This window comes from Sardina pilchardus, chromosome 23 (genome assembly GCF_963854185.1).
Source record: "Sardina pilchardus chromosome 23, fSarPil1.1, whole genome shotgun sequence".
In the NCBI taxonomy this organism is placed as follows: Eukaryota; Metazoa; Chordata; class Actinopteri; order Clupeiformes; family Clupeidae; genus Sardina; species Sardina pilchardus.
Window position 1 is genome coordinate 12,211,643 of NC_085016.1, and position 18,077 is coordinate 12,229,719.

At 44.0% G+C, this 18,077-nt stretch overlaps 1 protein-coding gene across 1 annotated transcript in view; it reads left to right on the forward strand.

Annotated features, from left to right (window-relative positions):
- Window positions 1–1,168: 1,168 nt before the first annotated feature.
- The window catches only part of gpc5a (glypican 5a), a 132,872-nt gene continuing 115,963 nt past the window's right edge, over window positions 1,169–18,077 (forward strand). Inside the window, exons 1-2 of the mRNA XM_062527508.1 lie at window positions 1,169–1,578; window positions 6,617–6,778. Of these exons, the coding sequence (XP_062383492.1) occupies window positions 1,422–1,578; window positions 6,617–6,778 (319 nt within the window). The 5' untranslated portion in view covers window positions 1,169–1,421. The remainder of the gene's footprint in view (window positions 1,579–6,616; window positions 6,779–18,077) is intronic.

Sequence of the window (18,077 nt, forward strand, 5' to 3'; positions counted from 1 at the left end):
GGCTACTTGGAATTCTATGTAATACCACCTGCTAGATCTGGAAAACGTAGCCTAACTCATTGCTAAAATAAAAAAAAGACGAGGGAAACTTATGCATGAAAGTGAAGACATGGGTCTTATTTTCAATGCGAATGTTTTGATTATGTAATGTAATATTTCTACACTACATAGTGGCCTTAACCTATGTGTATGGAATTTTAACAGTAAGCTCGGCATGTGAGAATTGTAGGTTTGTTTACTCGTGGTCGTTTTTTATAAATCGTTCTACAGATGGTTTAGTCCAATCCAATTAAGAGACAGGAGTGAGTGAGCTAAGTCATCCTGTTAGCCTCTGTTTGTTCCAAGAGCAAAATATTAGTGCACCCTTTGAGGCGCTGTAATTCTGCTCAGGGTTACTCATCTTACCCTAAAGCAACTAGCATTTTGTAATTTCTCGGGAAATTGAACTGCACATGAAATAACACATAATTAGCCTATTTTACCATAGGATATGGTTTATACAACGGTTTATCTTGGTAAGAGCGAATTATTGTGTGTGTAACTTAGGGTGTTTTACTCGCAAGCATATTACTTTGTTTTCTTTCCACAAATTTCTCATAGCCACATGAGAATATAACAATATCCGACGTTGACGTTCCTGAGTTATTGTGATCAGTTTATTTCACCCGTTAACCAGTTCCCAAACTATAATTCAGTCCAAAAAAATTCTGATTACATTTTGGCTATGCGTTAATTTTCCCATTTTCTTTTGCTTGCGTCCAGTATGAACTATGCGATGATACAGATGTGCGCTACTAAAATAGGAAATTAACATTAAAATTCCAAAATATGCAGTTTCCGTGTTTACCCAACAGGTGGCTCTTAGGTACATATATTCACGCAGGTATGAGTTTTGCAAAACACTTCGAAATTGAGTTAGAAGTCAACAATACGCCTGCAATTCTTCGCTGTTTAAGTAATGCTTAAATTGAAGTTACAGTGGAGTTTAGCATAAAAAAATTAAGCTGCCGCTGGGATCCATCCATGTATCTCGTGTAGGCACGAGCGTCCGCATGATGGCTCTGCTTACCGTAGGTAGACTGAGCGCCAACACTGAGTCCTCTTGTCAAACTACAGATGCCGCCCATTTTCCCTTGACAGCTCCCACCATTGCCAGTTGTGTCCAGCATGCTGCTACTCGCGAGTCGCGATACTAACTTCTTTCAACTTGGGAGTGACAGAAATACCACCGGTGTGACTTCAACATCCGAGAACTGAAGACTCTTCTTAGGTGATACTGCGGCGGCACTCAAAAGAAGACAAAGTGTATTGTTTTTTTTGTGACTCTTGAGACGTGGAACTAAAACTTCTTGGAGGCTTAACTGTTAACAGCGTTTTTGCTGAAAACAACTGAAGAATTTGATCGGGACGTTATTTCTCTTATGATGGGAGCATATGCATTGGTGGTGTTTTATATGATGTTCGCCACTTTAACGTGCCTAAATCTGGGAAGTCCCCCGAACTGCGATGAAGTACGCAAAGTTTTTCAGCTGAGACAGATCGGACCGGTGAAATCCTTACCTGACAAACCGCGGACAGGTATGAACGACTTTGTTGTTGAATGTACCTGAACACAAATAGCCTAACCCAAGCTAGCAGCGATGTCCCAGAGTTAACAAATGCCAGATTTTGCTAGGCTGTTTTTCGTTGTATATCCAGTTATGTCCAAGTGTAATAACTGGAGATTGTCAAATTACCTAAAAATCATAAAGGGGTCTTTTGTTAAACTTGGAGTCAGTCTGCGCCATAGTCAATTAACCTGCTAGTCAGCTTCAAGACAACTTTGCTATATTCTCAGTGGGCTGTTTGAAGAAATCAGACCTGCCTCACACTAAATCTAAGTGTTTCTGGAATATTAGGGTAGACCAAGATGAACAGCTGTATGGTGGTGACAAAGTGGTATCTAGCAAGTCTTTAGTAGGTATCTTAGATTCAATGAAATAGCAACAATTAAAGATGTTTCTTATTTTCAGGCATGCTGCTATAGCAGAAGGGATATTAGACAGCCATTAGATTGCTCTGTATTCCCTATCTGAAAGCACAGTTACATTTAGGCAATTTGCACTTAGGGTCTCTTCCCTCCCTATCTCATAACACTCCATGCCATTTACTATGGCCCGTCTTTGACCAGACAATGCACTTGACTTAAGAGCACAACAGCAATTAGTGGCATGATAACATTCATCCCTGTTTACACAGCTGGTGCCCAACATGGGCTTATTGCTGCAGTGTTTGCCTTGGATTCTCCTCAGGCCGCAGGATTTTGCCGATGGTCTCTTTGGAATGACTGGAGACTGGTCTGTAAAAGGAAAACTGGTAAACTGGTCAGGAAAGGCCAAACTCTGCAAAGTTGTGGATGTTAAGTGGCACTTAATGGATTCCATACAATTATTAGGCTTTCCATACAATTATTAGGCTGTTGTGATGTTGGACATTGAAAACACTTCATCTGGGGATCAAAATGGTACCTTGCTAAATAATGTTTAATGATTTTGTTTCTGTCTGGGTTGGAGGGAGTAGTCTTTAAACAAATCACAACAACAAAAAAAACAAACAAACAAACAAATGCACCGATGTTTACTGCTATTGGCAAATCTATGAAAGTTACAGATGGCAGTGGCTGATGCTTATATGTTACGTTGCATCTATTCTGCACTATAAATGTGCTTTGTGCAGATTGTGCTAACAACAAAAATGAAGAAAACAAACAATTAAACAATGTCAGTATTAAAATTGATTTATTGATTTTAAGCATTGGTATCAATATCTACCCAGAATTTCACGATCGATTCATCTCTACAAAAATGCATAGTCAAAGATGTTAAAACATTGTCAAAAATGTTGTCCAGTTTAGTTTCTGGACCTTCAGAACTGTGTGCCTGGCTCTGGTTCTGAGAACAGTGATACAACTTGTAATGAGACTCAGCTGGCATAATTCAAAGTAAGCTTATTAAACAAAAACTATAATGTCCCCACGGTCCAACATGCAACAGTTAGACTGTCAGATTCTTAATAATCAGGTGACACTTGCTGTCAGATATGCTTTTTCGGTTGAAAGCCTTGGCCAGTACTATGAAGAACATTGTTTTTTTCTAACATGCTGCTAAAAGTCAACAGCAGCATTTTTCTTCTTCTCGACAGGCACTGAAACACTTTAAGTACAATACAAGCAATGTTTTCATTTCATTTCATTTGTAATAATAAGAGGATGGCCTACTTGAGCACATGAGGCTGATGTTGGCTGTTGTAGCCTATGTCCTAACCTCTGTTGGAGGATTTGACCTAGCCACAAACACTATAGAGTAATATGAGGAGAGGGCATTGAGTTTCTCAACTTTTCCTCCACCGCAAATTGTCTGCAGAAGAATCTGATAATGGATTTAAGTGTGGGAACAGTGCCACATTTAAATGCTGAAATTAAATTTGTTTAAAAGTAGTTAATGTCTATCTAATTTCTACAAAAGTGTAGCCCTTGTACTTCCACGGTTCCTAGTCAAATAACATAATGCAATCTCTGTGGGTCTGTGCACAAGATCCATTATGTTTATAGGGTGTATGGGGAATGTTATTAGCTTTTTGTTAGTAATTACAGGGATATAGCAAGTTAGTGGACTGATGTTTCTTTCAGAATTGGCTTTGCATCTGAAATGCAAGCCTTACTGAGAGATAAAGTCGCATGTCCATACTCTGAGTAATTTAGACCTAATCTGGGCTGAATCTGACTCGTGTGAGCCAGATACCAGATGAATCCACTTTTGTTTGTTATTCTTCAGTTGATTCAACTATCAATGAAGTTACACACTTACATTATTGCATGCAAACACAGACATGTTCCAGCAAGGGTGTACACACTGAAAAAAAATGACATATCGAGGTACATTTTACCAACATCTCTAGGCCTATCATAGATGGCTAGATACAGTCATGCACATTTGGCCACAGTACATATCTGAACATGTTGGCACGCTGAAGTTTGCTTGCTCCTCTTCCTTTTTATATTGGAGTTATACCCTGCTGTATTTGAACACTCTGAAGTTTTTAAGGCAACACAGGCCATCAAAGCATGAGGCCTGTCATCCAAGAACATCTCTGAGTTAATGAATGAACCTCTTTCATAGATCTTGCAACACCAAAAACATGGATGTCCCAGTAAACATAGCGGTGGCTGGCAACCACATCATTTATCCTTGAAGCAAGAGAGTAAAGGTACATGAAGCAGCAAGCCATGAAACACTGAATAGTCCAATTATGTTCTCCTTCATTAGCTTCCTCTCAAAGCTGTTCACGAGGATGCCTCTTAAAAAAAAATCTAAAATGAGAGTGTTGGCTGAGGCTAAGAAACAGAAGGCTTTCAATCTGGCCAGAGTGAAATGCGTACCGTGCTTACTCAAATGTTTTTACATGAATTTAGCCTCTTGAGTCAGACCTATTTATTTCTGTAGGTTACCATTACTTGGCAGTGGTGTAAGATCTCTAGCGTTTCTTTCCCCCGTATAAACTGGCAGTTGCAGTCTATAGCTTGTGGTTTCAGAGACTTATAAAAGAAACTGACCACCCTTTTCAAACAGGGCCTTTCACAGTCATCTGGCCCCCTTATCCCCCATCATGGCTCTGCTGTTAGGGTGTCAGGCACAAGGCTCGCATGCCAGAGCAAGCCGGTCCAGGAGGAAGGCTTCACATTTCATTTGTTTTGATTCGATCAATCTGGAATCTTTTGTGGGCAATGCCTGTCTCTGAAATAATTATTGTTGGTCGAGGTGTGATAATTCTACTGATTTATGCCTCATCAGAGGTTTGTGGACTTAAAAGGCAGGGTTCAGACCAGGAGAGTGTAGAAGTAGGCTACCAAACAGACTCCCTGTGAAAGGTGATTTTTTTTTTTTTTTTCAGTCTGAGAGTTTTTAACTCTGAGACTAAGTAGCTCTCTGTAGGTGTGTGAAAACATTTGAGCAGTCCCAGCCTGTTAGGTGAATATGGGGTCAGTTCAGCAGAGCCAGTATTCATGACTTTCATGAAAACATCTCTTTGATGGGGAAAAAATAGGGGGGAGAAGGGGAAGACATTCAAATCTGTGTTTGGCCTGTATGGGCTGAACAAGAGAAAAGCAAATGATCTGAGAAACATTTGGAACAAAGCCCCACCGTTTGTTGCTTCAACAAAGATAAAGTCCTCTTTGCTGATGAAAAACTGAAGGGAGGGAAGAGGGGAAAAACAAAAAAAAAAACAAAATACAAAAATCCCACTGTCTGCTGATGATCAAGAACAAATCAATCTTAAGACGTTTTCTGTGGTGGATAAGTGAACATTATTTCTGGGAAGCAATTTGGCAGGAGGTGGGCAAGGGTGTGTGTGTGTGTCGGTGCTCTTGGTGCTCTTTCATGTCATCCTATCAACAACAATCAGAATTCCTTCTCTATGTGCCACCTTCTGTGTTTCACCCTCAGGATATCTAGATTGCAGTGGAAGAGAAGATAGATAGATACGGTCTCTGCAAGTGTTGTCACAGCAAGTCCGTGGACTCACTCTTTCTCTGGCCCTCTGAGGGTCCCTCTGCCATGGGTACACACACACACACAGTCCTCACTGTACCCCTCTGTGCACGTGTCGTGTGGATTGTTCTCTCAGACCACGCCATGGAAAAAAAATTAGAATCTTTTAGCCTGTCAGTGCGTGCGGGTGATAAGGAGAGTGATCACTTGAGAGATTTTGCCCGAGTGTTGTTGCATTCACCAGCTTGTTTGAGCATGCAAGACAGCGCTGCAGTTGAGCCTGAGTTGATGGCCTCCCCTTGCATGCCTGAATCGCTTAAGTGATGGTTGTCTGCCTCTGGTTGAATCCTCTGACGTGATGAGCTGCAGCAGAGAGCTTGAGAGTAAAAGTAGGTCATCTGAGAGAGATAACAGGACTGCTCGGAATATCTAAGGGGGGCTAAGCCATACCTGAGCTGATATCATATTGGCAGGGACTGAGCAAAAGGAATATTTTATGGCGTATTTGACTGACGGGAGTCCAGAGAAACATAAGTGAGTCAAAAATGTTCAAAGAATTTTCAAAGTGACAAGAAAGGCAGCAGTACTGTCCAAAAAATCTCAAGACATAAAAGTATTAGCTGAGTCTGATGTTTATTCCTGTGCGTGTATCCTTTTTTCTCATACAGTCCCTTAGTTTCATTTTCCATCTAAAAACATCTGCATTAAAGGCATGTAGCTTGGGTGTTCCCATCCTGCCTTGCGCGGTGATTTCATTCACGCTGCTAAGGCAGTCTGGAAACTACCGCCCTAATTTTTGCCTGAGATAGGGGACCAATCACAGAACAGGGGGGGAAAGCAAGACGATGATGAGCTATGAACAGATGCATTTGATAGACATCCGTGGCGCCCAATGAACGGATCAGGGCATTTTTTCAAATACGAGAAAATTAACGTCTGGTTGCCAGACCACGTCCCAGAAGTGGTAGGCGCTAGCCTAGCCATGCTAAAAGGCATGGTGACGGAAGTCCAGATTTTGTTGCTACACCATCCTCAACCAGTATTAGCCCTATTAAAACATAAGTGATGTCTGAACTCCACCTCTCCAGGTAGCGACCTCCAGGTGTGCTCGTCCAGGAATCTGACCTGCTGCACCAAGAAGATGGAGGAGCGTTACCAAGTGGCTGCTCGCCGCGACATCCAGAACCTTCTCCAGGTCTCCAGCTCTCCGCTCAAGTTCCTCATCTCACGGAACGTGGCAGTGTTTCAAGGTGAGTGACACATGTTGACCCCCCTCCCCCCCCCACACACACACACACACACACACTACCTCCCCAGGTTTACAGAATCTTCTGGTATACAGGGGTCTCTCTCTGTGCAGGTGGGTCTGAATGTGTGTGTGTGTGTGCGAGAAAGAAAGAAAGAGAGCGAAGATTGTGAAGGTGGCAAGCTTGGCCAGATTCTGAACTCTGGGATGCACTGGCTGTGTGATTCCTCCTACTTTGCGGGTCTGATGTGGAGATTAGTCTGGCCCACGGCTACGGAACGTGTTGAGGCCCGACAGAGGCTCCTAAAGGATAACCCTGTAGAGACCGTGAATTTGGGCGTTCCTCTAATCAAATTGTCAGCGCCGGCATTTCGGTAATTAAGTTTCTCACCCAAATCCAATTTTCAGTGCTGGCTGATGTGACATAACAGTGGTGTGTAGCCAGCCCAGACTGCACTTAAATTGATAGAGGACTAGTTCAGGGACTGCACCATTTGAGTCAAACTGTTGTGCCCTAGTTTGGTATACACTTAAAGCATTCAAGTAAACTTCCATGACAGCCGGCACCCTTGGAGGTCTACGCTAGTTGCCAAATTAAAAACTCTTTCGTCTGTGTAATGTCTGTGCGCAAAATGCCCGCCCCCGTACAGTTTCAAAGTCTCTCTCCTTGGAATGATAACCTCCACTTGAACCACCCCATCAAAAGACAAACGTGGACAGCCAGTAATCTGTGGAAAGGGCTTTTATTAGAGGGACAGCCTGTTTCTCAGCAACAGAAGAAGAAGGCCCCTCTTTAGTCGTGGCTAATGCTCAGGGGAGAGGTCGGCTCTTGTTTCTCTCTCCTGACGGTGCGGGGACTTGGGTTACTAATGGCGATAATTCCCTGTCAGCCACTTCAGTTTGGGCACGGGCCACACGGAGAGAAGGAAGTGGCCACTGACGCATGCTGACTTTTGTTGTCATTTGTGAAGTACGTATGCCCCTGCCCCCACCGCCCTGCCCCCCCTCCCTGTTTCCCTGTTTCCCTGTGTCGTGTCTGCTTTAATGATTTGTTAAGAGGACCAGGAAAAGCTTGTGTGTGCGGGTGTTGTTGGATGACTATGATGCTTGAGTTAGAGCAGCCATAAAAACAAACTTAAAGAACAATCGTTTGATGTACACTCTGTTTCTCATTTTGTTTAGATGTACCTCCTATTTGTTTTTATTCCGAGCAAACTTTATGTTTGAACGAAAAGCTATTTACCTAATTGCCAACACGCATGGGCCAAAATGGGATTTGCTGCCTCATTATCTTGTCTGTTTCAGTAAATGACCTAGTATCTCAGCAATGTTCCCCTCAAACACGACCTCAGACAGACGTTACCTAAGGCTACTGAGTCGTTCAAACTTGGCTGCCTTACAGGCCAGCAGTGATGGACACATCGGTCTCAGGTGTGGAAAAACTCCTGTAGCTATCCTCTGAACTTAAGGTTGTTTTTTTAAGCCACACAAGTTACCAAGAGTTTTAGTAGTGATACACATCAATCACTAATCCTTTCTCTCTGTATATCACAGCCTTCTTTGTGTGTGTGTGTGTTTGTGTGTGTCTGTGTCTGTGTCTGTGTGTGTGTGTCTGTGTGTGTGTGTGTGTGTGTGTGTGTGTGTGTGTCTGTGTGTATGCGCGCGCGCGCATGTAGCATTTTAAAGACCAGCATTTATCTTCTTGGTGTTTATGTTTAGATGTGTCTTGAAGATTTACAATGTTATGCATTATAGTCACCATGGTGTTTTGGTAAACCCCTGCACGTACTCCTGCTTGCAATTGGAGGGTGCGCCTTGATGCTGTTTTGTAATCACAAGATGTGCTTTATGAGATTATACCCACATTATAACAGTTCCTGGGTTAGTCACCTGTATGCACTTTCAAAGCAACACTCACTTTAAAGAAGTTGAAACATAACATGTTGTTTAGCGACTATATTAAGTTACTGAGATGAGGCCAATGTAGAACATGCATCAATGATAGCATTATTAAGCCATTTAAAAGACCATAGTTGTTTTTTGTACGCTCAATCTGATTTGGAGAGAACCATGCACAGTAACATCTACCAATAGATCAATATTTTTAGGATCTCTAGCTTACATACTTGGTCATGTTAAAACTTTGTGCACTGTTAGACCTGAACAATAAAATGGCATGCTGTATCTGTAATTTGTGTATAACACATTCAAACAGTTTATTAATAACAGATTGTCCAATAATTCTGGTTGCTATCAGATGATTGCAAAAACTTAGGCGCACTGGTGCAACCAATGAAAGGTGTTTGTTGCACTGGACAGATGTTTGCACCCTGGAGCCCTGAGTATCTATCATAAACATCTGAAAAACCATTCCAATCCTTTATTCGCAGTGCAATTTTGTTCCTGCTTGGAATTTGGGGGAAATTACTTTTTATATTGTTTCCAAACCAGTTGAATGGAAGTTCCAATTTAAAGTTCTGTACTTGCTTCAGGGCTGTTATGCTGCGCTGGATGGCCTCAGAACTCCTTTGTCTCCTATAAATTCTGCATGGATAAGCGTTCTATGGCTGGCTGATAATCGATGGCACCCCTATATTCCCGACGGTAGCACCAACTGCTCAGGGCTGCACAAAAGTGATTTCATTATGTATACTGGGTTCCCTTTTGTCTCATAGTACCCACCTTTTACAAAAAACAAGGTGAGCATAGTCTGTGGTTGTTGATAAACGCAACTGTCTGGACAGCTGTAGCCAGCTGTTGATTGCACATTTTCCATAGGGCATAATGTAAATGTTAAAGTGTTTTAAACCTATGGCTCCTTGATAGTTGTTGTGATGCATAGTAGCACAAAATATTCATAGAACTCTTCACCTTTCATCATGGATTACGTGTCGTGTGAATTGGATTCTTCTGTAGCTCTTAGTCTTATCCTCCGTGAGTGGTTCAAATGCAAGTGGCATGTGCTCCAGATGTCCCATTAATCTTTTATAGCTATGCCTCTCTTTGACTTCTGAGAAGGTGTGAAGCCAGAATTTGCTCTACCGGTAGCCACAGTCTACTTCTCTCTCTCTCTCTCTCTCTCTCTCTCTCCCTTATCCTCTTGCACCCACGGTCACTTGGGTTTCGGTAGCCGCTCTCAAGTTCCGCCCAGTAGGGAACAGCAGCCTTGTCATCGCCGTGGTGCGACATGACAACCCGGCCGAGCTCAAGGGAAAGGGTCAGTCCAGAATGACTCACTGGGCAAACCCTGTCCCGAGTCTGAACTGTCAGCGCTGTCGCCAGACGGGAAGAGGCGAGTGGACGTGAGTCAGGTCCCGCCATCTGTCTGTCCCCGGCTACACTGGGCATGACAAGTCTCTCACACAGTTGATATTCGGTTTGGATTTATACAAGATCCCTTTGTGCGGCTGAGTTGGTCAGCATGATGTGCTACAGCATCCTGTCCTGCTGGACATGTATTTTCTTTGGAATTGAGTAAACAACCGCATTTCAAACCTTCGTTTTCAAGAAATTGTTAGCCTATATTTCTGAAAAGACTGGGAAAGAGTTTAATGTACCAATTTAAGTTTCATTTCACTACTGGTTACACCCCTTGGAAATCGGAAGTGAAGGAAGGGCCTCCAGACCCATTCTCAATCTCAATTGGGATTTGAGAAGCAGTGTGGTGTTAGCCGAGCTAAATGTGTCCCATTGTAGTTACAATGCGAAATCAGATATGTCTGAGCAATGTTGACTCAAGCCAATTGAAACGCCAGCAGTATCCTCCATTTAAATGGAAATATCCAGGAAACTGATTACAGATTTCCTCATGCACTCCACAGCTCCGAGTTTTGAATAATTATTGGGAAACCATCTGTTACTAAGTTGCGTAAATATGAAGTTATGTTGATTAACATTTGCGAACAGGAGCCTGTACTGTTAACATGAAGTTTAATGTTCCCCTGATGTTGTTCATTTATTCAAATGTGATGTTTACAATCTTTCTGCATAACATTAGTTCTAATGTGAGGTGGCAATATCCATATTAGCCTACAGACTTTTTGCTATGCTAGTTTTCATGATAACCGACGTGGCCTTGAGACAGCTGGCTTTCAGCACCTGGCCAAAGTGCATCCCCAGCCTCCCTTCATCAGTCTGGCCTTATTGCATCTCACTGATGGTGGTGGTTGTAATGGCCGTCACCCCACCGTCGCCTCCGTTGTCAGCCATGATTTTTTTGTCCCGCCGCGGTCTCGGCTCCTCCGGCCTTGGCCCATTGCTTTTGTCACCTGTTAATTAAAGGAGGTCACCCAGGTCTGTGGCTGACTCCAGCCCAGCAGGTCCTGAAGATGAAGAAAAGGCCAGTTGCCATGGATAGATGACAAACCTGAGGGAGGGACGAGGCAAAAAAGGGATAAAGAGCCAAGCAAAGCTTGGACTCAGTGGGTCGCCGCATGCTGAAAGTGATGTGGGAGGGCTTGTGTGTGTGTGTGTGTGTGTGTGTTTGGGTTTGGGTTTGGAGGGGGGTGTCTTTACAACACTGGATTAAATATAAACACAGACCTATGAGCCCTGAAAAACAAAGGTGGGGGAGGGGAGTTGGTCTTGGTTGTCTGTAGTTTCAAAACAGCCATCATAGAGGAGCATTTGCTCATTATTTCTTTCATTTTTCATGAGCTGGCACACAGATGCGGGTGTCTATCGTAGGTTACACTGACAAGAGCAGACAGCAGTGGAGGACGACCGCCGTTTTCCGTCTCACTTTCCAGCTTATTTTTCCATCGAGACGACAAATTGTGAGGATGGGAAATGTTACAGTGACCAGCCTGGGAATAGGTTGGGAGGAGGTGGACAAGCGATCCCACGCGTGGTTCTGCTTGGACAGGGGGGGTGGCAGGGGGGGGGGGGGGGGACCTGCGGGAGTGGTGCTTGTTTTTCCCAAGTGTCCACCTCTTCCCCGACCGCAGGAGAGAGAGGTCACCAGTGGGAGCGGCACTGTGTCGTGTAGAGCAAAGAATGCTCTTTTATGAGGCGCTGCCTCTATACCAGTTTAACATGCATTGCAATGAGGTCAGCTTCTAGTACCCCCCCACCCCCCACCCACCCCCCCTTTTGTTGTGTGCAAGCTTTTAAGATTTTGGGGGAGGTTGAAAAAAAAAAAAAAAAAAAAAACTATTTTTGTAGCCTCTATTACGCACGAGTCTCCTTTCAACAGTTGTCAGTGTGGTCAATCGTGGTGGCTGTGAAAGCAGTGGTGTTTTTCATCATTTTAGTTTTTTTTTCCCTCTGTCGCTGTTTTTTTTCCTTCTATCTTTCTTTCTTTCTTTCAGGCTCCAAGAGAGGCAGTGAATTACTCACCGTCCCCATCTGTTTCAAGTAAAGATGCTTAATTGAAGGCCTTGTACATGACAAATGGGTACATTATATTGTCCTCTTAGTTTTTTCCCCCCTCGTCTCTTCCTGAGCATGTGTCTCTTAATCCACTACACACTGTTCATGTGGCTGTTTTCCTTCAAATTGGAGCCGACATCCAGGATTGTTAACAGACTGCCATGCCCATCCCATTTGTCTTGTTTCAGTTATTTGGCCCTCGTTTTACGCCTGTCTTTTCTTTCTGTCTTGTCCCCACTCAGTCCATTTAGCTTGTCCTCCTTCCCTCTGTGAGTCACCCAAACACCAACAAAACTCTCAAAGATAGTGCTGAGAGACCTTTCAAAGAGAAGAGCAGAAGCAGTTTAGTTATGGCAGTCGATAAACGTGTCATGAAATGTATCGTTTTACTCTGGACTCATATCCTCGATCCTTCTTTTTTTGGTGATCGTCTGAGACCAGTCTTCTAGAAGCATTCTGTTGTGGTGTGTTTAATTAATTTTAGCTGGCAGAGAAGGTGTTCAATGTGATAGTCTTTTTTCCATTAAAAGTTATCGCCATCCACTGATAAGCTATTGGGCCAAAATAAACTATTCCATCGTGCAACGTTGAAGTCGAGGTAAAAAAAAGGAAAGAGGACAAGAAAGGATAAAAATCAGAAAGCAGTCCGCTGTTGAGGAAATAGAATTCGCTCAGGTAGATGAAACCTACCGTATCAGATCACCCAGGTGCGTATTATAGTCTATTGCCTGTTTTTTCCCCCCCTTTCCAAAACATCACAAAAGTTTGAATAAGCAGACACTCAGTTATAGCTCCTGTGTGGGAGGCTATGTGTTCTCACCTGCCACTTTGTCCTATGTGGGCTCTGAACAAGCAAAGCATAATCATATAGCAGACAAACAAATTGAGTGATTGTCCTATTATTTGCCAGTGCTTTTTGACAGTTTGTTGGTTTAAGATGTCAGCTTGCCTGGCATGACTCTCGGGTAGTCTTGTAAATGACTGTCTTCCTTGGTATCTGCCTCTTCTATGAAATCTGTCACAGCTGCCAAATTTAATGTGCCTGGAACAGTTTTCAATGAGGAGGTAGAACTGCCAAGCTATCTCATATAGTTACAACGAGGCTTGTTTTTTAACCTCTTGCCTTATTATTGTTTCTTTTGGCATGTAAAATTGGATCTGCTCAATCAGAGATGCTTGGCTCCAAATCCCAACAGGTAGGGTTTCCTTCAAAAGAAGAAATGGTCAAAAACAAGCAAACAAGCATAAAATGCCTTACGTTTGTCTTCAGGCCTGACCAAATAAAGAAGCTAAAATTAACCAAATAAAAAAAATCACTATTCATGTTAAAATGATGATCATGTTATGTGATGTTCAATTAAATCAGCCCCACTTTCATCAGCCATTTTCCCCACTTCCTTTTGATAGTCATGTGGTGCCGAAACTGTTGCCCATGCTGTGCAAGAGGTCCTTAAGTGTTCATCTCTGCCTTTGGAAGAGTAAGGCACTGTGAAGAAATCTGCAATTAAAAGTTTCTGCAGGATTGGTGGTTATACTTTGGTGTGTGTGTGTGTGTGTGTGTGTGTGTGTGTGTGTGTGTGTGTGTTTACTCCATTCCTGCTCTCTGAGAAATTTCTGAATCTGGTCTTTGAACTGTTTGATAAATGCGGTGGCACCGCCAGTGTGGTGGGGGAAAAAAAACAGAAATGGAACTTTTTTTCAGCAGAAGAAAAAAAGCGCTCCTTTAAACTTAAGCGAGTGTATGGCCCAATCCCAATGTCCGGACTCACGAACTCACGGACTTTGGTGCGCGTTCTCGCGAAATTCGTAAGGGTTTAGGGCTGTCCCAATGTCGAATTACAACGGGCGTGAGGGTTTGAGTACACACTTACCGAGCCCTTTCCGTGAGTCTGCATCGGTGCAGACTTAACCTAAGGGAATTACCCACAGTTCAAAGTGTTGTGACGTTTACCGCGGAGATCATAGAAAAATCCGGAAATTAAGGTAAACAACAGCACGCACGACACACGTGCATGGTGCAAATGTTAGCAAGGTCTTTGTTAGTAAACATCGCCAAGGTACATGTGATCTCGTGAAGTGCTGTCCCAATCCCAAATACCTATCTGAGCCTATGTGGCCTCACACACTCACTCACTTAGCACCTGAGATCAATTAAGTCTGTGAGTCTTTAGTTCTTAGTCTTTAGGGCTGACATTGGGATTGGGCCTCTGTCTTCCTTATCGACCAGTGAGGAGAGAAGGGGAGCAGAGAGAGAGAGAGAGAGAGAGAGGGACAGGGGGACAGGGAGAGAGAAAGAGAGAAAAATAGAGAAAAAGAAAGAGCGCAGAACAATGACTTCTCATTACTTCAACATCATTGAGTGCTCCCAGATGATAAAAAGCCATGTTATATGCATGACTTGTATTTTCTTATGTTGCGCCAGCTCGGGGTGGCATAACAATTCCTTTGTGGCTGTTTGAGATGCAGGAAGCTCGGCTGGCAGGAGAGGCTATCCCCTCCGTGCTCGCCATGAATATGTGACCACGGAAACTTTCTTTGGCCCGGCCGTCACGAGAGCGACTTTTTGACTAATTGGCCTCGGTGGCGGGAAACAACAATGCCATGTGGGTGGTGCGCGATTCGCCACAACACAGTGCCCTGAATTCTGTGTGTGTGTGTGTGTGTGTGTGTGTGTGTCTCTCCGTGTGTGTGTGTGTGTGTGTGTGTGTGTGTGTGTGTGTATGTCTCTGTGTCTGTCTCTCTCTCTGTGTTTGTGTGTGTGTGTGTGTCTCTCTCTCCGTGTGTGTGTGTGTGTGTGTGTGTGTGTGTGTGTGTGTGTCTCTGTGTCTGTCTCTCTCTCTCTCTCTGTGTGTGTGTGTGTGTGTGTGTGTGGTGGTGGTGGTGGTGGGGGTATCGTGGATTAACATTCCCTGGAGACACTGGAGGATATGGTTTGGAATTTCTCAAGCCACTGAATTATTTCTGCAGAGGATCTACTAGAGTCAGCTTCCTTTGGACATTGTTGTGGTGTCGTCGAGGCACCCAGTGATGAGACAGCTTCTTGGTTCAGGGAGTTCATGGTGATTTGCATGATTCAAATGAGATTAATGCAAAATGAGTCTGCTTTTCTTTTATGAAGCTGTCAAGCGCCCCATCCCCCCCCCCCCCCCACCCTTCCACTTTTTTTTAAAACGCTTTCTGTTTTTGTCGGCCCTTATAATTGTTAAATTGAAAACATGCGAGAGAATCTCTGGAAAGAAAGCTGAACTATCGTGCTGCTTTTCAGTGTTTCCAGCCTGTCCATCACCCAGTCAGTAAAGAAAATACATTTGGCCAACTGCAGCAGATCCGCTGATGACAGATTTTGAAGTACACTTGTACTCCTACCGCTGTTGATTGACAAAAAACCCTCCCCTGAAATGCTGTGTGCTCCTGGAAAGGCACTCCAAGTGGTACTCCAAAGGGCCTTTGTTTTCAAAAAAGGTAAATGCAGCGTAGGGCTACTTTAGCTCTTTGTCTTGCACATTTCCAAATCTTTGGACTTTAGAGTATATGGGTGCATAAATCACTCCTGCCAGCAGAATAGACTGCGGTTTCCCCCGCCTCTTAGTTACCCCCCCCCCCCATACACACACACACACACACACACACTCACACACCGACGTATGGTTTCTTCCATCATTTCCCGTGCAAAGCTCGAAGCACCAGGAATGCCTTTCAAGAATTCTTGGTGCAGTCGCTTAAGAGAGCAGCAGAGAGGAAAAGCAGGATCCCCGTCTCCCGCTGCAGAGTGCAGACCCCTCTGTGGTTAATTAGAACCTGTTGTACGCTGAGTCACCAGAAGAACCGCAATGAGCGCACGGCTGCAACCGTGCCACCAAAGCTGGCTGCCAGACCAGCCACTGAAGAAGGGACTCTGAGGTGGGGCGGTTTGGGGGGGGGGTTGAGAAAAGAGGTAGAACTTGGGCAGATAAAGGACACTGTTCAGCTGCCCCCCCCTCCCCACACACACCAACACACACACACACACACACACACACACACACACACATTCCTCCTCTAGTGCTGGAGTGCCCGTCCATTCTCTTTGCCGCCTTGAAGAAGATCTGGGGTCAGGCCAAGTGGCTCTCTGGGCCCTGGAGTGTTGCTCTGACATTCATACAATTAGATTCAGGATTCATGGAGTGTGCAGATAAGCTGGTGCAGTCTGAAAAAGTGTGTGTGTGTGTGTGTGTGTGTGTGTGTGTGTGTGTGTGTGTGTGTGTGTGTGTGTGTGTGTGTGTGTGTGTGTGTGTGTGTGTGTGTGTGTGTGTGTGTGTGTGTGTGTGTGTGTGTGTGTGTGTGTGTGTGTGTGTGTGTGTGGCGATTGGGGTTAAAGGAAGAAGGGACGAGGGAAAGAAGAACGCTGAGGATTTAGCCTCTCTCAGTTAAAATACCGTTCAAGAGCTTAAAGGGATAGTTCGGGTTTTAAGATACGAAGTTATATGGGTTCCCTGTCAGCAACGTTGTGCATCAGCACTGACTTACCCCCCGACAGCGTCCTGTGAGCCGAGATCCAGCCGGTTTTAGATCGTTTTTGATGCCGGACTATTTTATTCAGCAAGTTTTTGGGGTCACGAAAGTAAAGTGTTTTTCTTCTCAAAACCATATGCGTTCAACAGAGTGATATATTTGCACCACAAAAACGTTGTCCAGCTGTCAGTAGCGCGCAGTGATAGGAATCGCGAAAAATAAGTAAGTGATAACGAGGTTTGAATTTTTCCTGGACAACGTTTTTGTGGTGCAAATATATCACTCTTTTGAACGCATATGGTTTTGAGAAGAAAAACACTTTACTTTCGTGACCCCAGAAACTTGCCGGACTACTTTCTTCAGCATCAAAAACCGGCTGGATCTCGGCTCACAGGACGCTGTTGCGGGGTAAGTCAGTGCTGATGCACAACGTTGCTGACGGGGAACCCATATAACTTCGTGTCTTAAAACCTGAACTATCCCTTTAACAGTAAATACCAGCCAAATAAATAAATATCTATTTGCATGCCTGAAATTGAATTAGAAATGGTCAAAGTCATTAGTCTTGAACCAGCTTTTCACTTGCTATCAGTTAGTAGAGGAGGATATCAGCCTAGTACTTTCGGTTTTACTATCAACAGATGGCTTGTTGTGACCTTGCCCATATAAGGGCTTTTAAAAGTGTCTCTTTGACCATGAGATGAAGTGAAACTGGTCAGCAGGGTCAGTCATCCAAGTCAATCATCTTTTTTGTTTGTGAATGGTTGCTACACTAGTGGTGTACATAGTACAGCAGCTGTACAGTATAATACTCTATTGTAAAAATGGGATTTCAAGCAATGTGGACTTCACTTCTCTTCACTCCTGACTTTATTATTCGAGAACATCTATCATTCTCTTTCTATTCAAGGGTACAGGTTGGGATTTCTCTGTTCTCTGTTTAGAGACACAAAAAAAAATCCCCTTATAATGAGTTTGTGCTTCTGTGTGCCTGTGTTTGTGTGTGCCTATGTGGAAGTATGTGAGTGGGAGTGTGTGTGTGTGTGTGTGTGTGTGTGTGTGTGTGTGTGTGTGTGTGTGTGTGTGTGTGTGTGTGTGTGTGTGTGTGTGTGTGTGTGTGTGTGTGTGTGTGTGTGTGTGTGTGTGTGTGTGTGTGTGTGTGTGTGTGTGTGTGTGTGTGTGGGTGGGTGTGTGTGGGTGGGTGTGTGTGTGGGCGTGTGTGTGTACGTGTCAGCACTGTTGGCAGTAAAAGAACCCATTAGCGTCTCCTCCGCTTCACCACAGAACAGCCCTGTGTTGACAGGTCTTCTCCTGCCGTGTGTGTGTGTGTGTGTGTGTGTGTGTGTGTGTGTGTCGGTTTGTCTGTGTGTGTGTGTGTGTGTGTGTCTCGGTGTGTGTGTGTGTGTGTGTGTGTGTGTGTGTGTGTGTGTCGGTTTGTCTGT